The following is a 10990-nucleotide window of genomic DNA, read 5'->3' as shown; positions in this document are numbered from 1 at the left end:
TCAAGGTCAATAACAACAACAAAAGCAGTGAGAACATCTGACTGCTAAACTGTGGAAACGTTGTGAATGCAACACGATTCAGAGAAGAGAGAGGTCAGCAGATTCATGGAGAAGGTGAGATTTGAGCAGGGACCTGGAGCAAGGGGAAAACTTCAATAGGTAGCAAAGCAAGAGAGCAATCTAGATGGGAGAACAGCATGAGGCAAGGCCAAAAGTGGGAATGAGCACATAGCTACTTCTAAATAATAATGGTCTAATGATATTTTACATTTTTTGAGCACTTACATATGTCAGGCACTGTTCTAATTGCTTTACATGCATGTGTTAACTTGTTTAACATAGCAATACCGTCATCAAGGGCACATTGCTCAGGTCATTCTTTTCTGTTTCTCTTAGACAAGTTGCCAAGTCTGGGACTCAGTTTCTCCATCTGGAAAAAAAAAGCAGATAATACTGTTCTGTGCATGGATATGTGCATATAGGTAAACACAAGAAGAGACTAAATAGAAAGTGATATACCTGTTAGGGTAAATTGGTAGATAAATGGTAACTCTATGTTTAATTTCTTTTGAGGAACTTCCAGACTGCTTTGCAAAGTGCAAAATAGCTGCTCCATTTTACATTCTCACCAGGAGTTTATGAGGATTCCAATTTTGCCACATTCCTGGCAACATTATTAGGTGGCTTTTTGGTGATAGCTATTCTACTGGGTATGAAGTGGTAACTCGTGGTTTTCATTTGCATTTCCCTCATGGCTAATGATGTTGAGCATCTTTTCAAGTGGCTTTGGCCAAATGGCCATCTTCTTTGGAGAAATGTCTATTCAAATCCTTTACTATTTAAAAAACTGGGTTGTCCTTTTTAAATTTTGAGTTGTAAGAGTTTTTTATAAATTCTGGATATAAGTCCCTTATCAGATATGTGATTTGTAAATATTTTCTCCCATTCTATAGGCTGTCTTTTCACTTTCGTGATTGTGTCCACTGAAACACAAATGTTTTTAATCTTGGTAGAGTCCAATTTATCTATCTTTCCTTTTGTTGCTTGTGCTTTTAGTGTCTTATCTAAGTATCCATTGCTAAATCCATTGTTTTTAATCTTGGTAAAGTCCAATTTATCTATCTTTCCTTTTGTTGCTTGTGCTTTTAGTGTCTTATCTAAGTATCCATTGCTAAATCCAAGGTTTGTAAAGATTTACCCCTGTGTTTTCCTCTAAGAGTTTTACAGTTTGCTTTTACAATTAGGTCTTAGATCCATTTTGAATCAATTTTTTTTATATATAGTGTGAGATGGGGTCTAACTTCACTCCTTTGAATGAAGCTATCATTTTCCCAGCACCATTTGTAGAAAAGACTATTCTTTTCCCATTGAATGGTCTTGGCACTATTGTTGAAAATCAGTTGGCCATAAATAGATGGGTTTATTTCTGGACTCTCAATTCTGTTTCATTGATCTGTATGTCTATCCATATGCTAGTACTATACTACACTGCCTTGATTACTGCACCTTTGTAGTAAGAGTTGAAATCAGAAAGTGTGAACCCTTTGTTCTTTTTCAAAATTGTTTTGGCAGTTCTGGGTCCCTTGAGTTTCCATATGAATTTTAGGATTGGTTTGTCAGTTTCTAAAATGAAGCCAGCTGGAAATCTGACAGGAAGTGTGGTGAATCTGTAGATCAAGTTGAGGGGTATTACCATCTTAACAATATTAATTGTTCTGATCCATGAACATGGGATAATCTTCCCATTTATTTAGATCTTCTTTAATTTCTTTCAATGATATCTTGTAGTTTTCAGAGTACACATTTTACACTTCTTTTGTGAAATTTATTATTTTATTCTTTTTGATGCTATTGTAAAGGGAATTTTTAAAAATTTTATATTCATATTTTTCATTGCTAGTATATAGAAATAAATTGATTTTTGTATGTTGATTGTATATCCTGAAATCTTGAACTTAATTATATGTTCTAATAGTTTTTTAGTGGATTTCTTGGGATTTTCTATATACAAGATCATGTCATCTGTGAATAGATATGGTTTTACTTTTTTTTTTTAATTTATTTTATTTATTTATTTTTGGCTGCGTTGGGTCTTCATTGCTGCGCACGGGCTTTCTCTAGTTGCGGTGAGTGGGGCTACTCTTTGTCGCGGTGCGCGGGCTTCTCATTGCAGTGGCTTCTCTTGTTGCGGAGCACGGGCCCTAGGTGCACAGGCTTCAGTAGTTGTGGCTCGTGGGCTCTAGAGCGCAGGCTCAGTAGTTGTGGCACACAGGCTTAGTTACTCCACGGCATGTGGGATCTTCCCGGACCAGGGCTTGAACCCGTGTCCCCTGAATTGGCAGGCGGATTCTTAACCACTGTGCCACCAGGGAAGCCCTACTTCTTTTCCTATTTGGATGCATTTCATTTTCTGGCATGGAAGACAAATTGCAAACCAATAGACAAAAAGGAAAGAAAGAAGGGGTTTCCCTGGTGGTCCAGTGGTTAAGACTTTGCCTTCCAGTGCAGGGGGTGCGGGTTCAATCCCTGGTCGGGATCCCACATGCCTAGGGGCCAAAAAACCAAAACATAAAACAGAAGCAATATTGTAACAAATTCAATAAAGACTTAAAGAAAAAAAGAAAAGAAAAAATAATGATGTAATAATGTCAGATTTGTGGTTTGTACAGAAATAAACTATGATGATGTAATGAGAGTGACTTGGGTAGCTACCTTAGATTGGGTACATGGAAATGCCTCCTGTGAGGAAATGACACCTAACCTAAAATCTGAATTATAATAAGGAGGCTTCTAGACAGTGGGAACAGTAATGTGAAGGAACTAAATGGTGGGAATGAGCTTACTTATTGGAGGAGCAGGTAGGCCATGTGACTGGAATGTAGTAGCAAGAGGGGAAAGGAGACTGAGAGGCAGCCAGGGGCTAGGCTGTGTGGGACTTTGTAAACCCGGGCAATGGAAGTTGGATTTTATTCTAGGTTTGATGAGGTGCTACTGGAGTGTGATGTGATCTGATTCACGTTTCAAAATTACTGTAGTTGCTTTGTGAATAACAGAGGTTAGAGTGGGAGCTGGAATCACTTAGGAGGCTTGGGGATGTTAATAACTTGGAGTGATAGATTATGGCGATGGAGAGAAGCAAATGGATGTAGGTTTTATATCAGACTTGCCGATGAATTGGATGTGGGGAGTGAAGGAAAAAGAGGAATAATGAGGAATTTCTAAACATTCGGCTTGTGCACTTGAGTGGGCAGTAGTGCCATTTACTGAATGAGCAGGGAGTTGGTGGTGGGTTGGGGAGACATAACACAAGTCCTGCTTTTATTACGTTAAGTTGGAGACACCTACTGATATTCCAAATACAAATCTCAAGTGGGCACTTGGATAAACAAGGCTAGAACCACAGGGAGTGAGCTGGGATCACTTGTTTTCAGTTTGAAGGAGCTGCCAGTGAGCCGGGAAGCACTCTAAGAGAAAATGTTTCAGGTAATCCAAGGTAAAATTGTTTCAAGGTGTTGGAATGTGCTGACAGACCTAGACTTCAATCCCAGTGTGCGGATTACTTTAGCTCCCTGAACTTTCTTCTCCACCTATAAAATGGGGATAATACCCGATTTGGGGGTTTATTGTGAGACTAAAGGAGATAAGGCACCTTAAGAGAGCTAGCAGCATTCTCAGCAGCTACTAATTTAGCAACCACTCTTCTACAGTTTGATAAGAACTACTCTTGTCATAGACAAGTAGTAAAAGCGAAACTAGCTACGTTTTCTCAAGGAAAGATAATCTTGGAAGGAGAGCTGCTATAAGACCATGCTGCAGCCTCACTCTCTCCTTCAGTAAACCTCTTTGAAGACAGCACAGGTCACTCACCACCACACGGGAGGAAACAGTTTTCCTACCTCTTCCTACAAATCCTGTTTACACTGCTTAAATGAGGCAAGAGGTTTAGTATAACAAAGTAACAAATGATGCCACAGCAACCACTGAACTATTATGTGCCTCTTTTCTTTCTTGCATTAAACAAACACACATCAGTCTTAGCAACTCAAGTTATAGGAAGAGGGATATCAATCTCCCATCTTAAAGACTTTTAAGGGCACTTCCCAAATATTAAAATAACAGGGAATTCCCTGGTGGTCCAGTGGTTAGGACTCCACCCTCTCACTGCGAAGGGCCCGGGTTTAATCCCTGGTCAGGGAACTAAGATCCCACAGTGCAACAATAATAATAGTTAACATTTCTGGAGGCCTTACGATTAGCCAGAAAATATTGTTCTAATTGTTTTAGATCTCTAAATCATTTACCCCGCCCCCGCAACAGTCCTATAAAAGTAGAAATAATATTATCCCCATATCATCCTCCCCAATAGATCAGCTTTAAATGAGAGAGTTAGCCAATTAGAATTGGACTGGCTAGGGACTTCCCTGGTGGCGCAGTAGTTAAGAATCCACCTGCCAATGTAGAGGACACAGGTTTGAGCCCTGGTCAGGGAAGATCCCACATGCTGCGAAGCAACTAAGCCCGTGTACCACAAATACTGAGCCTGCGCTCTAGTGTCTGCACGTCACAACTACTGAGCCCGTGAGCCACAACTACTGAGCCTGCGCGCCTAGAGCTTGTGCTCCGCAACAAAGAGAAGCCACTGCACCACAACGAAGAGTAACCCCCGCTTGCCACAAATAGAGAAAGCCCGCGTGCAGCAACGAAGACCCAACGCAGCCAAAAATAAATAAAATTTAAAAAAGAATTGGACTGGCTATAGTTCTCAGTGCTATCCCAAGATTTACAGCCCAAAAGACATACTATAATTAGTGCACATGTACCATACCACTACCAGCTGTGTTCCCCTAATTTTTAAGGTCTTAAAAAACTCTTAGCTACTTGAGAGTTTAGACCTCTTCTCTTTCAAATAAATAAAGGATAACAAATACTAGGAGCCTTAACTATGCAAATTTGTAAATACTAATTTTCTACATAGCCTAGCATCACACCAAAGGAAAATTAGATTTAAGAAGTTTCATATTTACAATTAGATTTCATAAGACCTAACTATATATTTCTCTTAGCACTACAATTTATGGCTAGGTATCCCCAGTGCCTTTTAACTGAGCCGTGTGAAAAGGTGAGGTTCATAATAGTTCTTTAAGGAATAGTTGAGGGTTGAAGAATTAATTCGAGGTACTGGAGATAAAAGGGTTTTTGTTTGTTTGTTTGTTTTTATACTAAGATTTGCCTTTGGCAGATTAGCGTGATAGGGCTTCAGCCTCTGCTTCCAAAGCACTTAGCATATCTCACAATACCTGGCTGAGTGTTCTGAAGAAGGACAGTAACAAAATGGTCCAACAGTATGGAATCAGCACTATTACCAAATTATCTTTTCTGAAGTATTTTACCCTTAAACGTTTTGCTGAATCTTTACCAGGATAATCTCATTTAAAACAACCTTAAAATTTACAAAGTTCACCTCTTCCATGAAAACCTGTGATCTAGAGCCCATCCGAACATTTTTGAGAAGATGGAATGATTCAGATCAGGGGACTTTGCAGACAACTTTTGTCATTAATGTTTATTTCAATTAAATAAATGTGAATTCAGAATTAATGGAAGATAAAACCTCAAAGTATTTGGCAAAACAAATGCTATTACGAGTTTGATTAAAATGTTTGTGGTACCTGTGCTATGAATTACAGACATCCACAAAATTAAAAGCACATTCTGAAGAAAATCAAATTCTGTTTGTAAAAATTCAGCAGTACAGTCCCCCCAGGGGAGAAGTAATTTGCCTTGCTACCATCAGTTAAAAATCAAATGAGCATATTTTCCTCTTTTAATTGTGACCGTCACAGCACTGTAGAACATGTACAAACCTAAATCCTTTTGATCAGAGTAAACTAAACAAGACGCTGGTATTTAACAGGGCGTACAGATCATATAGTATAAAACATTTTCTTCTGAAAATAAAAATTTTATAATCTGTTTCAAAAATATCAAACAATTGAAAAATATATCGACTGCAACAAAATTTCCAAAGAGAAGTTCAAAAATCTTGGCAAAGCCATACGTATAACATCAAATAAAATCTAGCTTCATTTACCAACTAAAACACTCATTAAAAATAATGATTTCTGTACGTCTAAACTGAGTATAACACCTGGACATTTCAACAGAAATTGCTGTTCTGTCATACACTATTAAAGTCTGTTTTCTAATCTGAAGAAATTTCAATTATAAGGCAAAGGAAGACTAAAAATAGAAACAGTGCATCTTAAAGTTTTTCAGAGACCTACATACAAGTAATTTCCAAACGCATAATTTTTATATGCTTATGGTTTGGAACAAATTTTCCCTGAGCACTCTTTCTGCTTGGTTAGAAAATTAAAACATGATCTACAGAATAGAATTTGATTTTGATTTTTCTTAAATATATGCAATTTTTCATCCATCAAATGTATTTGGGAATCTTTCCTTCTAGACATCTCTAAAGTAATAACTAATTATAACTGTTTTAAGGAGCTATTCGAATGGCCATAGAAATATGGTTGAGTTTTAGTGCCCTGACAACTGTACAGTGGGTGTCTCATACAACTGAAATGATTTACTAGCCTTAAAATTATCAATGGTTATTTTAACAAATTCAGAATGGCACTAGCTTCACAGAAGAAAGAGGTAATAATCAGTAATTCCAGCTCAGATGACCAATAAGTACTAAAAACTAAAAAAAAACCAAACCAACAACAAAAAAACACAACTAAAAAAAAAAAAAAGAGTTGGATTAACGTTGTGCTTTCTATGGAATAATGCTGAAAAAAATTAAGGCTTATGCCCAACACAAGAACTACTTCATCTTGAAAATTTATTTAATGCAGTCTTGAGATCTGTAACTCCTTAATAATCATGCAAACTTAAAATTAGCATCACTGGAAATTTCATCACACAAATTGCAGTTCTCAGTGCTATCCCAAGATTTACAGCCCAAAAGACATACTATAATTAGTGCACATGTACCATACCACTACCAGCTGTGTTCCCCTAATTTTTAAGGTCTTAAAAAACTCTTAGCTACTTGAGAGTTTAGACCTCCTCTTTCAAATAAATAAAGGATAACAAATACTAGGAGGCTTAAGTATGCAAATTTGTAAATACTAATTTTCTACATAGCCTAGCATCACACCAAAGGAAAATTAGATTTAAGAAGTTTCATATTTACAATTAGATTTCATAAGACCTAACTATATATTTCTTTTAGCACTACGATTTATGTGGCTTGCAAGAATAATTAATAAATAACTTAAAACATTTAGAAGTCATCATTCTGAAGACCTTCAAGAAGTGATGAGCAATTTCAGATGTCCAGAGGTGAGTCTTCTGTCTTCTTATATTTTAAGGTGCTTTATGCAGGCCGACCTTGACCAAAACGACTTTTAGACCTAGATTTTTTAAACAGAAAAGAAGGTCAGAGGTGCTTCTAAAACAATAAGTTGCCACTGCTTTAGGTCATGTTTGCTTGACAGTGTCAAAGTTTAATGAAACTTCATGTAGCTCCATAATCCATTTTCAAAAATTCTTGGAGATTTATTTTGGAATTCAGATATTTTTTTAATTTCGGGGAAATAATATGTACATATATTGTATATTATGAATCTGGAGCAGTGCCTCACAACCAAACACATTAATACTTCTTCAGTGAAACAAATGAGCATTTACATTAAGTGGGATAAATAAAAACTATAAATAGTAGCTCAGGTCAGGCTTGAGTTGCCACAAATGTATGCAAAAAGCTTTTGGCTTTCTGAGCTTTCTGGATTTCAGAATTGCAGATAAGGCATTTGGATCTGTAGTATTAATAATCAAATCTCAGTAACTGTTAATCTTTCAAAGAAAATCTGTGCTGTAAAGTGACACAGAACATACAAATTAGACTTTATTAAGAGAGATAGAACAAGAAACAAGAAAGGTTTCAATGATTTATATAAAGTAGTAATATATTATTTACAAATAGTATAAAAATCCTGCTAATTCACACTATAGCTTACATTTTTATCAGCAGTTGGCTCAGAACGGAGCTGACTCAATAAACAGAAAACTTTAAAAAAAGTATACTTTCATTAAATTTTGTGATCATGACCTCTTCAAGTCTTAACTTTTAAGTTAAAAATCTGGTTCTAATTAATGTCTGGATGATCAAATCCCCGAAACAAAATAAAACCAAACTCAAATTATGTGCTTCTAGTGTTCATATGATTTTTCCAAAAAAAAAAAAAATCACTTCAAAGCTAGTGGCATTCTGGATTCATTAATGCGGATTCACCTTGTGTTTTTCTCCGAGCTGCTTTGCCGTGCACTGACTGGCACTGAGGCCTTGATCTGTGCTTCGAGCCTGGAATAAATACCTCCTGCAAACTGCACAGTAAAGGAGAAAAATTAAGTTATTATCTTTAAGGAACCAATAGAGGCTCTGCTTTATTGAAATGGCATTACTTTTTAACTTAGAAGTAATTTTATTTTGATTTTTTAAATTCAGGCTCTGAGTTACAATTTTATATAAGTAAAATTCACCCATTTTAGTGCACTGTTCTGAGTTCTGACAAATGCATATAGTTGTGTAACCACTCATAATGGAGACATAAAACAGTTCAAATACCCCAAGAAAATCCCCTTGTGCCCCTTTTAAGTCCAATGATTTGACACTATCAATTCCTGGCAACCACTGACTTGTTTTATGTCCCTATACTTTTGCATTTACCAGAACATTATATAAATAGAATCATACAGTCTGTAGCCTTCTGAATCTGGCTCCTTTTGCTTAGCATAACGTGTAGGATATTCATCTATGTTGCAGCATGTACCAATAGCTCATTCTTTTTACCTATTCTACAGTCTTACTCATTTATCATGTAAAGGACATTTGGGTTGTTTTTAGCTCTTGGCAACTCTAAATAAAGCCACTGTAAAGATATGTGTGAAATGATCTGTATGGTGAGTAAACACTTAATGCTATAAGAAACAGCTAAACTGTTTTCCCAAGTAGGCATTCCCTTTTGCATCCTTACTAGCTATACACGAGAGTTCCAGTTGCTCTATATTCTTGCCAGCATATTTAAAAAACTTTTTTAGCCGCAGAGCAACTAAGCCCGTGTGCCACAACTACTGAGCTTGCCTGCGCTCTAGAGCCCGCAAGCCACAACTACGGAAGCCCGCACACCTACAGCCTGTGCTCCAGACAAGAGAAGCCACTGCAATGAGAAGCCCACACACCACAACGAAGAGCCCCGGCTCGACACAAATAGAGAAAGCCTGCGCGCAGCAACGAAGCCCCAATGCAGCCAAAAAACAAAAAACAAAAAAAAAACCCCAAACTTTTTTAGACATTCTAGTGGGTGTATAGTGCTATCTTGCTGAGGTGTTAATTTACATTTCCCTAATGACTAATGATGTTGCATCTTTTCCTGTGCTTATTTGCCACCTGTATCCCTTCTTTCTGAAGTGTATGATTAATCTTTTGCCCACTTATTGTCATTGGGTTGTTTATTTTATTATGAGTTTTGAGAATTCTTTATATATTTTGGATATAAATCCTTTACCAGATAAATATTTTACACATATATTCCCATAGTTTATGGCTTGTCTTTTCATTCTCTTAATAATGCCTTTCAAAAAGAAGTTTTAAATTTTGATGAAGTCCAATGTGCCAATTTTTTTCTTTTATGGATAATGCTTTTGGTGTGGTAGCTAAGAAATATTTGCCTAACCCATGGTGATAAAGATTTTTTTTCCTGTGTTTTGTTCTTGTAGGGAAGTAAATTTTTAAATAAAAGAAATAGGGGCAAGTGTTACTGTGGATACATAATACTGGTACTAATGATGATACATAATGTTATGACTAACATGTAATTCAGTAAGAGTAAGGTATTTCTTGTGATCATTTTCATCAAGATAACATCTTATTTTAAAGATAATGTCTAAGCACTGCATGCAGAGTTGATGAAAATTAGCAACTTCCAGGGGTCACCCTCCAGACAGTTAATCTGCTCTTGGTTGGACATTACACTTTCAGTAACAACGTACTTTACTATGTGTGTTATAGAGAGGACCTATGGACTGTAAGAGGTGGTGAAAAACTTATGTGAACAAACTGGCTAACTGGTACAGAATATAAAAATACATAAAAAATTTACTCTTTTAAAATTATAAAGCATCTTTATACTTATGATGAAAATAAAGTAGGAAGGCAAATCCAAGCAAGCACAGTACACGAGTACATAATTCTTACTTCTTTTGCTTCCTTTGACTTGACTCGGTCCAGATCACCCAATCTCATCTTTATTAGGTGCCCTGTAATTTCAGACATCCGCCGTTGATCTGAAGGTAAAAATTAATAAACCTTACTTTTTATGAGGATGTTTTATTACTTTTATTTCTTAAAGAAGATTGCAATCATCAAGAGTTTATGAAAATATCATAGGATATTATTTATAGACACATACACCTATTTATCTTTGAAGGATTTTAGGCTGCAAGTGGCAAAATGGCTCATATACAGATAACTGTGCTGCTTTTAATATTACTGTAAATCAGCCTAAGACATATTCAGCCTTCTTGAGAGTAGAAGTAGTGGGTGAAAGTCAGTCTGAGAGGCCTCAAAATGACAGATACATAAAACAACATATTATCTACTGGGATTGTCTAGTAATGAAACTCTGGTTGATGCCTAAGGGAATGTGCTAATTCTGGGCCTTATTCCAGTTGGAATCTTTAAAGCTATTCAGCATACTTCATAAAATAAAAGATTCCTATCATTGCTATTTAGACCTAATTTGTACACTACACAAATAATAAAACTTACCATCTTCTCTTTGTGCATCTTGGTTGAATCTCAAGGATCTTGTGGCATCCCACTTATTCTTCTGCATACTCACACTATTGAAAAAATTAAACAAAAATCAGCAATGATGCTTTTACAGTGAACATCTGACTGGATTAAGGAGCAATACTC

At 36.4% G+C, this 10990-nt stretch overlaps 1 protein-coding gene across 6 annotated transcripts in view; it reads right to left on the bottom strand.

Moving 5' to 3' along the window:
- Positions 1–281: 281 nt before the first annotated feature.
- KIAA1841 (KIAA1841 ortholog) overlaps positions 282–10990 on the bottom strand; it is a 72365-nt gene continuing 61656 nt past the window's right edge. For 3 of the 6 annotated variants that reach the window (XM_032653583.1, XM_032653582.1, XM_032653584.1), the window contains 4 exons: positions 10841–10914; positions 10268–10356; positions 8306–8397; positions 5540–7424 (listed from right to left, as the gene is read on the bottom strand). In XM_032653583.1, coding sequence (XP_032509474.1) covers positions 7388–7424; positions 8306–8397; positions 10268–10356; positions 10841–10914 — 292 coding nt within the window. In that variant the 3' untranslated portion in view covers positions 5540–7387. Of the gene's footprint in view, positions 431–4773; positions 5043–5539; positions 7425–8305; positions 8398–10267; positions 10357–10840; positions 10915–10990 lie in introns of those variants that run through there. The other 3 variants (XR_004352989.1, XR_004352988.1, XR_004352990.1) reach the window with 3 other exon arrangements.

The sequence above is a fragment of the Phocoena sinus genome, chromosome 13, assembly GCF_008692025.1.
Source record: "Phocoena sinus isolate mPhoSin1 chromosome 13, mPhoSin1.pri, whole genome shotgun sequence".
NCBI lineage: Eukaryota > Metazoa > Chordata > Mammalia > Artiodactyla > Phocoenidae > Phocoena > Phocoena sinus.
This window is presented reverse-complemented; position numbering and strand designations above follow the sequence as displayed.